Source organism: Calidris pugnax, unplaced genomic scaffold (assembly GCF_001431845.1).
Source record: "Calidris pugnax isolate Ruff unplaced genomic scaffold, ASM143184v1 scaffold154, whole genome shotgun sequence".
NCBI lineage: Eukaryota > Metazoa > Chordata > Aves > Charadriiformes > Scolopacidae > Calidris > Calidris pugnax.
In genome coordinates this window covers 318,551-335,301 of record NW_015090890.1, presented here as the reverse complement: position 1 = coordinate 335,301, position 16,751 = coordinate 318,551, and the positions used below count along the sequence as shown (strand labels likewise).

Below are 16,751 nucleotides of genomic sequence, written 5' to 3'. Positions count from 1 at the left end.
GATATGTGTTGCTGTATTCTCTCAACCGATGAGAAGGGGATAACCACAGAATCACAAAATGGCAGGGCTTGGAAGGGACCTCTGGAAATCATCCAATCCAACCCCCCTGCCAGAGCAGGTCCACCCAGAGCAGGTTGCACACAAATGTGTCCAGGCGGGTTTTGAAGGAGTCTCTACCACCTCTCTGGGAAGCCTCTTCCAGGGCTCTGGCACCCTGAAAGGAAAGAAGTTTTTCCTCATGTTGAGATGGAATTTCCTGTGTTCCAGTTTGTGCCCGTTGCCCCTGCTCCTGTCACTGGGCACCACTGAAAAAAGACTGGCCCCATCCTCTTGCCACCTGTCCTTTAGCTATCGCTTAGCATTGATGAGATCCTGTCTGAGTCTGTTCTTCTCCAGAGTAATTGTCATTTCCAATTACTCAACAGCTGTCTATTGGGTCCCACACAGTAAATGCAACACTATTTTTATTATTTGCCATCCTCTTGCCACCCGCCCTTTAGATATCACTTAGCATCAATGAGATCCCGTCTCAGTCTGTTCTTCTCCAGAGTAATTGTCAATTCCAATTACTCAACAGCTGTGCATTGGGTCCCACACAGTAAGTGCAACGCTATTTTTTTATTATTTTTGCCCCTGCTCCTGTCACTGGGCACCACTGAAAAAAGACTGGCCCCATCCTCTTGCCACCTGTCCTTTAGCTATCGCTTAGCATTGATGAGATCCTGTCTGAGTCTGTTCTTCTCCAGAGTAATTGTCATTTCCAATTACTCAACAGCTGTCTATTGGGTCCCACACAGTAAATGCAACACTATTTTTATTATTTGTATTTGGGCTACCACACAACAATACAGAAATGACAGAGAGCTGAAATCTTTATCGGTCAGTTCACTGGCAACCTGACTATACGTTACATACAGGCAGACTAACTAGGGTCAGGCACCAGAACAGGTTGCCCAGAGAAGTGTTGCCTTCCCCGTCCCTGGAGGGGGTTCAAGGCCAGGTTGGAGGGGGCTTGGAGCAACCTGGTGTGGGGGGAGGGGTCCCCGCTCACGGCAGGGGCATTGGAATTAGAAGATCTTTAAGGTCCCTTCCAATCCAAACCATTCTGTGATTCTGTGATTCATCTAAACTTCCAAAAAGGAGAGGAAGTTTAAGGCAGGAGATCAGGAGGTAGCTGTGGTTTGTTTTATGGGGATCTCCTCCCTTCTGGGAGGCAGAGCACCACAGAAACAATGGGGAAACTTGTTAGAAAGCATGAAGAGTGATGTCTGGCATCTCTGCCTGGTCAGAGGGGAAACACAATGTGCAGCTTCTGCATGAAAGATGGTTGGCAGCGGAGTTGTGGTCAGGAGGAGCTTCAAAGTAGACAAGCAACTCCTTCTTAGTGCTGTAAGAAATGATTTGAAGAGGAGAGTGACATTGTCAAACTGATGGACTAGAACAATGTTTGTTGCAGTGATATTCTTGGGGAATTTTAGTGTTCAAGGACTTAAGGAAAGTGTATTTTAGTAATCAAGGTGGCAGTTAATGAGAGCCTAAACAAAAGGTTTATATGTACACGTAGATAGCAGAGCCGTATTGTGGGGAAGATAAGATCTTGCACATTTGAACACTGCATGTCTTCTTAGAAGGAGAAATTATCTTTGTATTTCTTGTTTACTTTTTGAATTTTTGAGTGTAGGTGATCTCCATTTTTGTAATCTCCCAAGAGCCACCCTAAACAGTATAGGTTTTAAAAATGAAACCTGATATTTTCATGTTACGTCATAACTCCAGGAGTTAGGTTTTTGGGAAGTGAAATGATGTGACAATCCCCAAAATAGCTCAAGAGTTGACTACTGTGTGTACCTACTATGTTTCTGTCTGTGATACCTGTCTGAGCTGGGCAAACACTGTAATAATTAGAGGTCTATTACCCCAGCACGGCAACGAAACTGCTTGTGACATAGACTACCTTCTAGCAACCCTTGTAGATAGGATTTTCTATTTTCCTCTGCTGTTTTTTCCTTTCCTATTTTGATCATATGTTTTACTGTTAATATTTGTCCTGGTTCATAAGCCGGGATCTCCGTTGGTGTCAAGGCCATATTTTAATAAATATATATGTACCCAGAGGTACGAATAATCCTCCCACTGATTAGATCATAAATCTCAGTGATATTACTGCAAGTGATACAGGTGGAATTTGTCTGTTTGTCACTAGTTTCCTTATAATCAGTGCTCAGAAATTGACATTTTTAAATATGATTCATTTTATCCTGAAGAAAACATCCAAAATATGCCAGATGAATCACTGCAGAAGTGTCTGGTTGTTTCCAGAGTACAGAAGGATCCAAGGCTGAGTGCTCAGATGTAGATACCCATTGTAGGTGACTGAAGCCAAGTGGCATGAATCCCAATTTAAGCGTATTTAATTTAACCTTAATGTATCTATCCCAGACCTCAAAAGCTAAACACCTGGCCTGCACAATCAGAAAATGCATCAAAGGTACAGACAGGATGTGAGAAGTCTTGTTTCATAGAAACATAGAATCAGAGAATCAGAGAATCAGAGAATGGTTCGGGTTGGAAGGGACCTTAAAGATCACCCAGTTCCAATCCCCCTAGATCTAGTGGGACACCTCCCACCAGATCAGGTTGCTCCAAGCCCCCTCCAACCTGGCCTTGAACCCCTCCAGGGATGGAGCAGCCACAGCTTCTCTGGGCAACCTGGGCCAGGGTCTCACCATCCTCACAGCAAAGAATTTCTTCCTAATATCTAATCTAAAGTTTCTCTAGGTCTCTATATAATTTCTGTGTGTGAAAGTGGCATCATGGTACATGGCTTTGTCTCCTTGAAAGCCTTAAGACCATTATTCTAGTTTCTAGGATACTTTCCTCTGGCCATACCCCAAATATATCCCTGCTTCTCATATTTTACCCCCACACCCTACCATCCTCTCTCCCAGCTGTCACGTACCCACTACCCCACACCCAGTATGTACATCTGCTCCTATGCAGAGCTTTTCCCATTGCCTTGGGCACACTCCTGCCTTCCCCATCGCACACGTGGTCTCCTCTGACCTGGGACCCCACCACCCTTTTCCCTTGTGGTCCATCTCTGCATGACATTCTGTTTCCTATTAGCCCGGTCCCACAGCTACCGGCGCAGCTGGTCAGCTACTAATCTGCAAACCCCAGTAGGCTGGAAATTTCAAAATCACTATTTCTCCTCCTCTGCGTCTCCACTGCCCTCTTCTAAGAAACAAATTCATTTTCCTTTTCAAAACCTTGTTTTCCTGTCGTTGCTGTTGGTACATTTCCCAGGAAGAACCGTAGAACAAAATCAGCGTGCGATAACCTCGCCTTTGTTCATTAAGCAGAACTTAACGTTTTTTGAGGAGTCCATGTGTTTTGGGGTCTGAACCGACGCGCTGTGCTAGGACGCATCAGGGTTTGTAGCATCAATCAGTTTCTGTGTCTTAATCGGTTTGATAGAATGGATGCGGCGGAACACGGTGTGTCACATTGGGAGACATCATTTCCAGAGTACATTTCAAAACTGTTTTCAGCTACCACTCTTCCTTTTCTGACCTATTTTAATAAGGAAAGTTTTTTTTTATTTTCCAGCAAAATCTGTAATTAACATTTTCCATTGAATGATACTGTGCTTTTTAAATAATAGTTGGGAACCACCGTGTGAGAAAAATAGCACAATGCTACAAATAGTTGTAGGCAGTGAATTACTGTTACGTAGCTGACCCCTCTTTTTAATTGGTAATGAGTTGACAGCTGATCTCTGCCGTCTGACAGAAGATGAAACTAGAGAAGGGAGAGGTGAGAGAAACCCAGTAGATCATGTACGCCATCTCTCTGCCAGTGCTGAGAACCAGAATGACTTGGCAGAGATGGAAACAGAAATGGCAGGGTTTGGGCAGCAGTGTCCCTGTGCTGAAAATATCCTTCGGGAGGCAAAGTGATGTGAAACGTAATACTTCGGGTTTCATCTGATATGACATTAGATTTTCTTATTACACAGGAGCTTGCAGAACTGACAGTTCTGCTCATTGAACTAGACCTGGAAATAAAGAAGAGCTGCTATTTCATCACCAGCTATGAAGAATTTATGGGCAGAATTCTGCCATAAATTACACATCTAATACCACCATTAGCTCCACAGAGGCCTGAAATGCAGCCCTTTCCCTCTCATGCTCCTGATGAATCTATACTTCCATGGATTTTTCCATTGAGGAGCTTTTTGTAATCCCCCAAATGATGAAGAGAGGCTCCACCTTCAGGGACGAGGATGAATGGGTGGTTTTAGACAGTTTAGGTTGGAAATGGGGGGATTTAGTAGGCAATTCCTATTCCTTCAGCAGCACTACCTACAAGCTTTCTCTCTAAGAGCCAGACTTCCCTTCTGTCCTTTCCAGATCATTGGGAAACCATCTCAAAAACATTTTCTGAGGTTATCAGATAGGGAAATCTAGGGAGATAGAAAGAACTTAAGGTGAAAGATTTCCCCTCTGTCTGAAGACATAAGGATCTGGTTCAATATTAATGATGGAAAAATTCCTATTCTTGTAAAATTTATAGAATAAATTTATTGAATAAGAAATATAGAAAAATTTATAGAATAATTATCCTCCTCTATGACATAATTCGATACATAGTACATGTATAACTCTTCTTGGCTTACACATCAGGTACCATATTAGAGAACTAAGCCCTTTTTTTAAAGGAAATATCTTCTAGGGTATGACACAGGTTGATGGTGAAAAGTTTTGCGTTTATGCTTTTGTCTGAAAGAACTCTCGAGCTCACTCCTGGAATTACTGACAAAGCAATCCCAGTTACTGTTTTGATCAAACTATCAGCAGTGAGAATGATAGGACAAAAAAAGAGAAAGATTCTGCCTCTGTGACAGCTGAGCTTTCAAACCAGAATTTAGTCAGATTGACTTCAAATTGGATGAATCAATTGTTAAAAGATTTATCAGAGATTTAGTAATTTTTTTAAAAAAATAAGAAGGTTTAACAATTTCTGTTAAAAGATTTAACAGAGGTAAGGTAGAGTGAAAAAGAAACCCAAAAACCTTATTGGGTTTAAAAAGTCAGGCTTCAAGGCTCGTATTTAGGTATATGAATGACCTGTTTCTCAAAAGTACTGGCCAGTTGTGGTTTTCAGTGAAGTTAATAGAAATATTGGAAGCCCAGAAGTCTTCAAATCAGGTAATTTACTCAGGTACCTCATTTTAAGTACAAGTGCAATAAAGGTGAGATCCCTGTTTTCTAAACTAGGTGAATGAAAAACTGGTCAGATGACGTGAATATACTGAAATGGGTTGTTTTAAAGATACTGAGTAAGTTTTATACAGGGAAATTGGAATAACACATTTGTTACTCTCTTTTAACTCCACAGGCTGTGTAGCCCAATGGAAGTGTACACTGTAGTAGAGTTAGTTCACTGTTAATAAATGAAGTGCTGCCTGTAGACTTCAATATAGTTATTGTAAAGGATATGGCTACTTGAAAAAATGAACCGGTATTTGGTTCATTCCCTGTTGACATGAACTGGTTAAATTAAATGGTTAAATGGTTAAATGAAAAAGAAAAAAATATATTTTTGGAAAATACTGGTAAGGCAGGCTAGTTTTCCTTCCACTGAACTGAGTTTTCATGTGTCACCTGTGTTGACCTTTTACCCAAGTACCCAAGGGCAGTGAATTCCTTTTTTTTTTTGCTATTTAACCTTTAGTTTAGGATTTCATCTCTTTGGTGACACACAGAGACCCTTTACTCACTACATGTTAAATGGCAGCACTGCGCTACCAAACGTCCACCTTTTTTTTTTTTCAAAATTTTGTAGTCTTTTACTGGAAATAAAAATTAGATAATCTCTTGTTTACAAGACAGAAAAGAAACCCACTGGCCTTCAATTACGTGCTGTATATTGATGGTGCACAGCAGTAAAAAGTGTTATATGAAAAAGCAGTAGGGGACGATCAGGCTGGAGAGCCCGTGTGTCTCGCAGTGGGTGACCAATCATGCCACGAGGAGCTTTTTTCTCAACATCTTACTCCTCACAAAGCACTTCCCTCGTCTTGTGCTATGTGTTACCTTTCTTGTTACATCAGTTTTCAGGCTGCTGATAATTCTGTCTTCTCCTAAAGCAGTAAAGCTTTCTCAGCTTTTGCAGGAGCAATGAATCTGGCGTCTCCTCATTGGAGCCTTCATTTTACTGTGGTTTCTCTGGAGCATACAAACTCCGCCATCAAAGTTAAACTTGGGCATTCAATGAATTTTTAAATAAAAAACCATCACAGCTGTAGGTTTCGGTGAAATGCCATCAGTCTGTCTCCATGTTACGGGTTTGCAAGTGGCATCTGTCATCCCACTTTTCATTACTTCATTTCGGAGAGGCAGAGTTGTGACTGGGGATTATATTCCCCTCTTACAGCCAGAATTTAGGAGGCATTTAAATAACTTGCTTATTCAATGCTCAACATTTTTCTTCACCCCTCTTTATTTCGATGAAAGCAGTCTTTTTGACATGGGCCTGGCTTTAGGTTTTATGGCCCTTTGTTGGCTCCAAACTTTTGTTTAGAATTAATATGGCAACTATGCTAAATATTCTATGTACACACCATGCAAAGTGAGCAGTGCTTTTATGTTTATTTGGTGCCCATTTGCAACTCTTATGATATGTATTAGGACTTATGTGCCACTTTGGGGAGTAATAACCCCTGAGTTATTTTTATAGCTGTTTTACAAATGTCATGTATCACAGAATCACAGAATGGTTGGGTTGGAAGGGACCCCTGGAGATCATCCAGTCCAACCCCCTGCCAGAGCAGGGTCACCCAGAGCAGGTTGGACTCATCCAGGTGGGTTTGAATATCTCCAGAGAAGAAGACTCCAAACCATCTCTGGGCAGCCTGTTCCAGGGCTCTGCCACCCTCATAGGAAAGAAGTTTTTCCTCATGTTGAGATGGAATTTCCCATCTTCCAGTTTGTGCTCGTTGCCCCTTTTCCTTTCTCCTGGCACGACTGAGAAGAGTCTGGCCCCATCCTCTCGCCACTGGCCCTTTAGCTCTTTCTCAGCATTGATGAGTTTCCCTCTCAGTCTGCTCTTCTCCAGCTGAACAGCCCCAGGTCTCTCAGCCTTTCCTCAGCAGAGAGGTGCTCCAGCCCCTCATCATCATCTTATCTCCTGACCTGCTTTCTCCATTATCTGTCCAAAATTCCCAGCCTCTCAGTGATCTCAGTAGGCAATGGAGAATAAACCTCCACCATGTCAGAGGTGTGATGGAAAGTGTAGGAAGAAGTGCCTAAAGCAAAACAGAGAGGAGAAAGAAGTCATTCAAGCAGCAGCTGATTCACCTTAGGAAGTTCCTCCCTCTCCCCATCACTGCTTCTCCCTCTTCCTCCTCTACCATCGTGTTTGTGCTGGGGGGAGATGGAGGAGGCACATGGTAATTGGTTAATCAGCTATTTTCAATTCAATTCCTGGCTGCGCTTACCATGGAAAATTAACAGTCCTTGTGCATAAATATGACCCCTACTCCTGGATTAATTTGATTATGTGAGAATCTCAGTTTTCATTTAAAAAAAAATAACTTTCTGGCTGCTCTGATAAAACAAGTTTGGATATGTAGTCTAAGTATTCCCTCATGGTTTAAAAATCAAAGGATAAACATGAAGAACATATGAGTCTCCTACTAATAAAAAATAAATGTTCTCAAATATTTCCAATGATTGTTTGAGACTGAGTATTTTGAGAGCAGAAAATGTCTGATTTTCGCTTGATGCTGGATCAGCATTCTGCGAGAGCCAACTCTTTTTAGGCAGCTTCATTTGGGTCTACAAACAGAGAACTGATGTTCGTTAATGACAAGGGGTATCTTAATCTGGAGTTCCTTGCAAATATCTTCAGTTACGCAAAATGCCTCGTAGAGACTTTCTGCGCTGCTGATTTCATTCTGATTTCATTCAACTTTTGTTTCATCTGTGCTACTGTGAGAGAGGATTTTGCCTGTGAGTGAGTGGCTGCTCTGCATTAGGCCAGGGCTTTAATTCTGCATATTTAAGAAGCACAAACTTCAGTCTCTAATAATCGCGAGTTTGATTCTGTTAAAGGTCTGATAAGTGCTATAAATTTTGTGGCAATGACTTTATTAGGAATCTAACCTAATGGCAGTGAGCTTTTATTTAACTGAGCTTTAAATTTCCTCTGGGCTTATAGCAGAACAGTAAATCTGTTTAGAAACTAAGTCAGGCTGGTCTGAAAGGAAATATTTTTTATACAACTTTCTCATTTGAACATCCTTCATTGTTAAATTTATCTATTACAGGTGTGATACCATCGACATTCATAGAACTGCAAAGATAAATGAATTGTATACTAATAAATTAAAATGTGCCGGAGAACAGGTCTGGGCACTGGAACTTCATTGTCCACCTGGTAAATTGCTAGGATAGGATCTAACGTGATTTCAGCTGAGCTAATTAGCACCATCTCAAATAGTTTCTAGATATGACTTGTTTGTTTTAATAGTTTACTAGTGCAGAGATAATCCCTGTGTGGGCAGAACTTCACTTGAAGTCAGTGAACCTTTAGTAAAGGGCCATTGTAGGACTATGGTAGAAACTGTGGAGCTGCAAAGACTGAATAATGCCAAAGAAATATTGAAGTCCTGTTTAGCAATTTTTGATTACCTTTCCATATATTATGCTGTTTCACCTCTCCTATGAGGGCAGGCTGGGAGAGTTAAGGGTGTTCAGCATGGAGAAGACAAGGCTCCCGGGCAACCTTAGAGCCCCTTCCAGTCCCTAAAGGGGCTTCTGGAAAGCTGGGGAGGGACTCTTGATGAAGGAGGAGAGCCACAGGATGACGGGGAACGGTTTAAACTGAAAGAGGGGAGATTGAGATGAGGTGTGGGGAAGAACTTCTTTGGTGTGAGGGGGGTGAGAGCCTGGCCCAGGTTGCCCCGAGAAGCTGTGGCTGCCCCATCCCTGGAGGGGTTCAAGGGCAGGTTGGAGGGGGCTTGGAGCAACCTGGTCTGGTGGGAGGTGTCCCTGCCCAGGTCAAGGGTTTTGGAACTGGAAGATCTTTAAGGTCCCTTCCAACCTTTCTATGATTCTATGATTCATGGATACAGAAGGATCCGTGTAGGATGATTTCTATAAAAATCCTGAGAAGCTAAGGAGGGAGGGCCAGACACTGCACCTATTTAAAACCAACTTTGCCTCAAGCTAAAGTTGAATGTCAAGGCCTCCAGGATATGTGTTGCTTTTAGCGCATCCTGGTTCTGTTCAGCAGGGAGTAAAGAATGTTGCGGATCTCTTTCAGGCTTAGTTTGAAAAATGGTAAAAGTTGTTCTTGCAGTTGAGGATGGAGCAGCATTAAACAGTTCTGAGGGCAAGGCCCCCATTGTTTGCTTTGGTTCATGAAAATGCTGACAGTTTGAGTATCAATAAAACAGAAATAAAAATTTATTCCTTACCAATTGGCTTTCTGTTGAAACCCTGAGGATCAAGAAGATAAAGAAGATAAAATAAAGACATTAATGTCCTCACAATTCTACTTTTCCAAGTGCCTGGTTGCTGTTAAGTCCACTGAAGGATTAACCCTTTAAATATTGACAGTACTAGGGTGAAACGTTGTTTTCACCCCTAGGAAGCTGAATTTAACATCTCAAAGTCAGGTCATTGTTCACTGATCATCTTTCCATGGCTCTGTATCCATGGATCTGGTTTCATCTTATTTAATTATTGTAAGCCCTTGTCTCTGGACTGATGATGAGCTTGGAACAGTCATTTATTCTTTCTGTTGGCAAGTTACAGGGCAAGTCCTTCTAATTTTTTTTCTAATTCGATGGGGCCAAAGTATTTCTGATTTTCTGGAGCTACTCAATCCAATTTGTAGGTGTGAATTAAAGCTTATGCTTTCACAAGAAAAACTGTGCAGTAAAAAGCCAGAAACTGCAATGTTCTTTGAAGAGTGTACTTGTTGAGAGGCTCTTTATATTTATGTGTTGTTACTTTCTTCCTAAGGTTGAATGTATGTTTTGTGAAAGTGCAGATTTTTTTTTTTGATTTTTTCCTATTTAGTGCATCTAGACAGGGGGCAGAGAATACTGGAAAACTGTAAAACAAAGTATGAAAGACAAGAAAAGGAATTATTTTATCTGTCTACAATCTTTGAAACAAAAGTATGATGGCATTGGAAGACAGCTTGAGGACCTTGAAAATATTATTTTCATTCAAGCCCATCTCACCTCTAAAAGTTTAATTTTAATTTTAATATATTGAAAGCCTCACCATTTGAAATGATAACTACTTCATACATCATATATGTCATTCACTCTTTAAATGAAGGCAGCGATCGGGAGTAGGGCAGGGTTAGTTTATTTGATCTCCCGTGATGTCTCATAATTTTTCTGGCTGTTCGCTCATCTCAGATGGCTGTAGATCATGTTAGTAATAAAAGCCAGAGCTAACGAGGTTGAAACCTTGTATGGCCCTGGTCATATTACTCCCACTCTGGAACCTCCCAACAATTTCCTTCCTAAAGCCCCTCTCTTGGCTGGTGTGGCCCAGGGCATTCAATCTTCCTAAAGGCAAACAATTGACGTTATGGTGCCTCTTGCTCTCATTGCAGATAACCCTGATTTTCCCTTCTCATTGACTGCTGATAAATGTTTGACGCCAGCTGGGATTAGTACTGTGCTGTGCCTCCCTGCTAATGAAAAATATTGCTTTCAGAGAATTCGTAAGGCAATCCCATGTTCTTAATTTGACCTGTTTTATTCCTCACCAGGTTCTGTACTACAGGAAGTAAAATAATGCACGTACTGAGAAAACCTCCTGGCTTTCTCCCTGGAAAGTATTTTGTGAACAGAAACTTGTATTTTCAGTTCAGGCAATTTTATTTCTTTCCACCATTGCTGAAAATGAGTCTTAGTAGATGAAGAAATGAATGTGGGGATACCAGTGAAAAGGATTGGGAATATTCTCTTGTAGATCTGTATATTTTATTTTATTTGGAGGTTGGAGAGCTTATTTCCAGGTTATACATACAGTCCTTCCAGGTTATATATACAACACTGATCATACAATAGGGAAAAGCCTATATTATCACATGGAGTAGAATCTCCTCTATGTTCAGGAGAGTACATTGGGATGAAAGAGAAGTACATTGAGATGTGAAGAATGTACTACTAAGTTTGGAAACTGAGCAGTTTCTAGCCCCTGGGAGCCATCTTGTCACAGAGGGAGTAAAGCCAGGCTTTGACTATTTTATAACACAGAAATCATCCCTGTGAGCACCAATGGTGCTGTAATATTGTACTTTCCTGTAGTCTGTGTGTTCCTTCAGATTGAAAGTCTCAGTCTTGATTTGGCTTTTATGCAAATGCTTTGTATAAGAAGAGATGGGTTCTCCAGGGAGAACTCCTTCCACTCACTAAAGGGGCTCCAGGAAAGCTGGGGAGGGACTCTTGATCAGGGAAGGGAGCCACAGGATGAGGCGAAGGGTTTTAAACTAAAAGAAGGGAGGTTTAGATGAGATATTAGGAAGAAATTATTGACTTGTGAGCGTGGTGAGACCCTGGCCCCGGGTTGCCCAGCTGTGGCTGCCCCATCCCTGGAGGGGTTCAAGGCCAGGTTGGATGGGGCTTGGAGCAACCTGGTCTGGTGGGAGGTGTCCCTGCCCAGGGCAGGGGGTTGAACTGGATGGTGTTAAAGGTCCCTTCCAAGATAAACTTCTATGATTCTGTCATTCTATGATATGTAATTTAGCCTTAAGCTGCAGCTCGAGATAGCTGTAGCTCATGTGTTTGCTTCCACAGATGAGATTTCCCAGAGCCCAGCTGCTCTTTAGAGAAAATGGTCTTTCACCTGAGAGTGGGTAACCAAAATGGCTAGAAAAGGACTGTTTAACTCAAGTAAACTTCAAATGTACCAGCTTTTCAGTTTCCATGAAAACAGTGGATGCGGTTTGTGTCATCCATCAAGTTTTCTAAGAAAAATGGATGAAACTTGGCCATGGCATAGAGGAGGTGTCCTATGTGAAAAACAGAATATGTTGAATTTTAGTCATTTTAGCGAAGAGATTGCTGGTTGTATTGGGTGTAAGTTTCCAGGTTTTGGTAGCGGGATGGTTTCAGGGCCTGTCTTTGTGAGGAGAGGCTGGTGCTGCCCCGAGCCGGTTCCAGCCAGTTCCAGCTGGTCCCAGCCGGCCCCGCCACAGGACACAGCTGAGGCCCTTGACAATGCTGGTGGTGCCTCCGGCAAAATATACGTAAGAAAAGGCAAAACATGTCACAGCAGTGAGGAGTGAGGAAAAAATTGTGAGAAACAGCCCTGTGAGCCCAAAGGTTGGAGTCTGGCATGGTGTGAGGCTGAGCCAGGGAAAAAGGGAGGTGGGGTATGGTTTTGTTTTAAATTATCTTTGTTTCTCACTATCCAAATACATTTTAATCAGCAATAAATTAATTTTCCTCAAGTTGAGTCTGGACTGCTTGTGATGGTATTTGGTAGGTGATCTCTCTGTATTTTACCTCAACCCATGAGGGCAACGGATCTGGTGAGGGGTCTGGAGCACAAGTCTTGTGAGGAGAGGCTGAGGGAGCTGGGGGTGTTCAGCCTGGAGAAAAGGAGGCTGAGGGAGACCTTTCTCCATCCAACTCCCTGAAAGGAGGGTGTAGCCAGGGGGGGTCGGTCTCTTCTCCCAAGGAACAGGCAATAGGATGAGAGAAAACAGCCTCAAGTTGCGCCAGGGGAGGTTTAAGATGGATATTGGGAAAAATTATTACATTGAAAGGTTTATCAAGCCTTGGAGGAGTCACCATCTCTGAAGGTATTTAAAAGCCGGGCAGACATGGTGCTGAGGGACAAGGGTTGGTGGTGGACATGGCAGTCTTGGATTAATGACTTGATGATCTTAAAGGTCTCTTCCAACTGAAATGATTTTATGATTCTCTGAGATTTTCTATCTTATTTTTTTCCTGTTGGTGATGGGGAGTGAGAGAGCAGCTGGGTGGGCATCTGACAGCCAGCCAAGATCAACCCATCCCACTGGTGCAGAAAATACACCATATTCTTGGTCCTATTTAAAAGCTTGTGGTTGAGCACCAATGTATTTTAGCAGCAATTATGATTTCCCTGCTTTCTCTGCTTGCACGAGGAGGTTGCTTTCAAGAATACTCCACCTTTGACAGTGATTGGGTGTACATTGCTCTGTACGTGTGTGTCACGTTAGTAACAGCTGACTTGTCTTAGGCACTAAACTGGAATGCATCTTGAGTTTATATCCTGGGACTTGCAGACAGCATTTTTGGAAAATAGAAAGTGTGAAGTTGCAGGTATCAGTGAATTGTACAGCTCAGCTTTCATAAATCAAACTTCAGCTTTCAATAGAACTGTAAGAAATAAATGGTTTTATGCAAAGCATATATTCTATTACATTTTGACTTTTTTTTTTTTTTTCCCTTCTAGATAAACATCATGTCAATGGAAACAGAATGGTAGAACCTTTCCCAGAGGGAACACAGATGGCTGTATTTGGTAAGACATCAGTTATAAAATAAAAGCTCTAAGCTGTATAGTGTTACCTCATGCCAAATTCCTTTATTTCAGCCTGAGTCCTTAGAGTTTTGGAATGTGGGCTGCTATTGCCATTTTCTGATCACTACAGTCAGCTAAAGCCACTGGTCATTTTGGGAGATGTCCATGCCCCAAGAGGAGCATATGAAAAGCATTTTTCTGAGTTATACAAAGAGAAAATGTAAACCCTTATTTTGTTCCAAAATAGAGAAGTCCAATAAAAATTCCAAAATAGTAGCTTTTTATGTATGATAATTCCTCTAAGATCATGCATTAGCTTACACAAAATTCTGATGATGGTCCATGATTCTCCAGACCTTAAGTCATACAAGGAACTCAAAATTCTGGTATGATCTGGTATTGATGCAGTCTTCACTGTTTAAATTTTTTAAAGCTCCTCCTTTATTTCCTGTGTGATGGTTAAATCAGCTTTGCAGTGGTTGTGGTGGGTGTCGGTGTGAGCTTGTCTATTGGTTTTATCACTGTTGATTATACATGATCTGTAGAATTCCATAGAAAGTAATATCCTACCTTCAGGACCACAGAATTTCAGTGGAAAAGCAGCAAATCTTAAACATTCTGCTTTGAATATTTTCTGAGCAAGTCCACTCTATTCCTATCAAGCCTGGTAACTCTCATCATTTTTAAATTGCCCTAGATTTTCCACAAGATTGTGATTGCAAACGTTGGGCAAGGTGGTGAAAACTCACGCTGCTGCCATCTGTGCTGTGAATAAATGGAAAACCTACATGTTCTTAGGTTTACTATTAGACCTGAAATATCGCGGTATACAAACATGACTCTGATGATAATTGTTGTCATTTGTTGTCATTGGCATCCCGTTCTGATGTGTGGTATGGAAAAATGGAGCTATGGTTCAGTTTTCTACCTCCAAGGGCTCAGAGTTTGCTGGCCCCATGTGAATGGGAATGAAAGGAAGCACTTGAAGAAGAAAACAATTATCTATTAGTAATTCTCCTTAGATTGTTACTCATCCCCTCCATGTATACTCCTCTAAGCAGGAAGTTATTGGTATTTTAGGGCTTTATAAGCTATAAGAAACTGAGGAAGAAACTGAGCTTGTCTTTCTGCCTCCACCTTAGCAAGAGAGGGCTTCTCAGCTTCTGGTCCAGAAACATCCATTAATCCTTTAATTGGGCTTGCACAGGAGCAAGGCTTGAAGAGCAGTAGTTGCTGAGAAGTAATCCCTCTCCCTTAAAAAAGATCTACAAAAGCTAAAAGATGGTAAATAACCATGTGATTTTGTAAATATAGCCTACTTGCAGTGAATTTTCCTGCTGCTTGGATAGTTTTAGATTCACCACTAAAAATAACAGTATAAAATGTGGTGCTGAGTTGTAAACACTAATCCTTTTACCTGCTTGCAAAATGCAGTTAGATTGCATTACAGAGCTCCATCTTCTGCAAAACCTCCTTCAAGATGCTCTTACTAACGCTGCCTTATTTACTTTATGATGTGACTTCTTGTTTTGATCAAGGTGTGGGGTGAATGTACACGGGTCGTTGTTCCGGCAGCTTTCCCATTTATAACAGAACCTCACAGTTTTCAAAGGGCTATTTAAATGATCTTGATATTCTCCAGTTGTCTGTTTAGCGTCATTAGCTGCCTAAGATACACCTATTGTTCATTAGAATAAAGAAATGCGGCCTTGTTTCTACAATGGTGAAAAAGCTGGATTCCAAGGGTGAGGGTGACTCTTTAATGGAAATCTTTTAATGCTAACCATCCAGTGGCCTTTTAATCCAGTTTCCAGCTAATATTGAAGCACTAAGAGTGCTGGGACTGCTCACAGCCTCACTGGAGACACTGGAGAGCGCTATAGCAAAAATCGCTGTGTCCCTTGAAGTAAAGAGGGGGGTGTATTCCCAAATTCAGTGACTGAAACAGATGAAACTCTGGGTGCGATATGTTTGTGTTACAGATAGTAAAGTAGAAGCTGTTCAATTAAAAACCTTCCAGAAAGTTTTCTTGTAGTTTTTATGGCCATAGATATCTTCAATTGAATATATTTTGCCTGTAGTGACTGATTTTGACCAAAAACCTAACCAAAAGTCAAAACCTGAACATATATTAGAGGGCTGATAATGTTCTGAAAATAATCAATTTGGGGGCTAAAATAAACTTTGGATAGAGATATGAAAAATGAAAAGAAATGCTTCAAAGCTGCAGAACATATGCAAATATAAATTAATATTTCCATCAGTACTATTGTAATTCTTTGCATATTTTAAACACATTGACATGCACTGCTGTAGTTTGCTCAGGAATATTTCTGGTCAGTGTTTCTGAATGTTAAGTGCATATTTTTCTTATCAACTGCTGCTATTGTGAGACTCACAGAGCACTGATATATTCACTGTGCTTTGCGTGGTACCTTATTTCTCTAAGAGGGGGCATCGTGCATATGGTGCCTTCATAGAGGGGCTCTTATTTACCTTTAGTAAAATCTGGCAATATTTCAGATTTGTAATCATAACACTTTTAAAATATGGGACTAAATTGTGTTGTATTTGCTTGACATATACTGGCTAGTAATGGGATAATTGGTTTCTGGATGTAAACAAAATATAGACAGAAGTAGGATGTTAAGTAACTGATAAGATCTAATTACAGACATGTCTGACTTGGCAGACAGATCCAAGCTTGCTCACCTTCTGCTCTGCTCTTATTAGACAGCAGCGTGTTCCAGTAATTCTATAGAGCCATATTATTGTTTACTTTGCCTGAGTTATTGACTCCTGTTGAGATTCAGATGTACCCTATGCATTCCCACAATTCCCGCTGCTTCCAAAGGTTTTTTAAAAACTAAAATAGGATTATACCGAGATTGTGCCATTAGTCCCAGGCAGAGCCAGGGGTTTCTCAGCCTTTGGATGTGTCCAGCCCAGCTGCCTCTGCAGCGCAGCGTCACTCCATGCCTGTGGATGTGGGCTATGGAGGTGGAAACCTGAGCTCCTTGAACAAGGCTTGCTCTTGGGTGGTTCTACCCTTTCTAATAAACACTTGATCAGGGCAACTCTTCAACTAAAGAGGAAAATCTCACTCTTGATCAGGGAGGGGAACCATAGGATGAGGAGGAACAGTTTTAAACTGAAAGAGGGGAGGTTTAGATGAGATATTAGGAAAAAATTCTTGACTTGTTA

At 41.4% G+C, this 16,751-nt stretch overlaps 1 protein-coding gene across 1 annotated transcript in view; it reads left to right on the top strand.

Moving 5' to 3' along the window:
* Positions 1-16,751, top strand: part of MSRA (methionine sulfoxide reductase A) — a 255,962-nt gene that overhangs the window by 74,944 nt on the left and 164,267 nt on the right. Inside the window, exon 2 of the mRNA XM_014947676.1 lies at positions 13,479-13,547. Within this exon, the coding sequence (XP_014803162.1) occupies positions 13,505-13,547 (43 nt within the window). The 5' untranslated portion in view covers positions 13,479-13,504. The remainder of the gene's footprint in view (positions 1-13,478; positions 13,548-16,751) is intronic.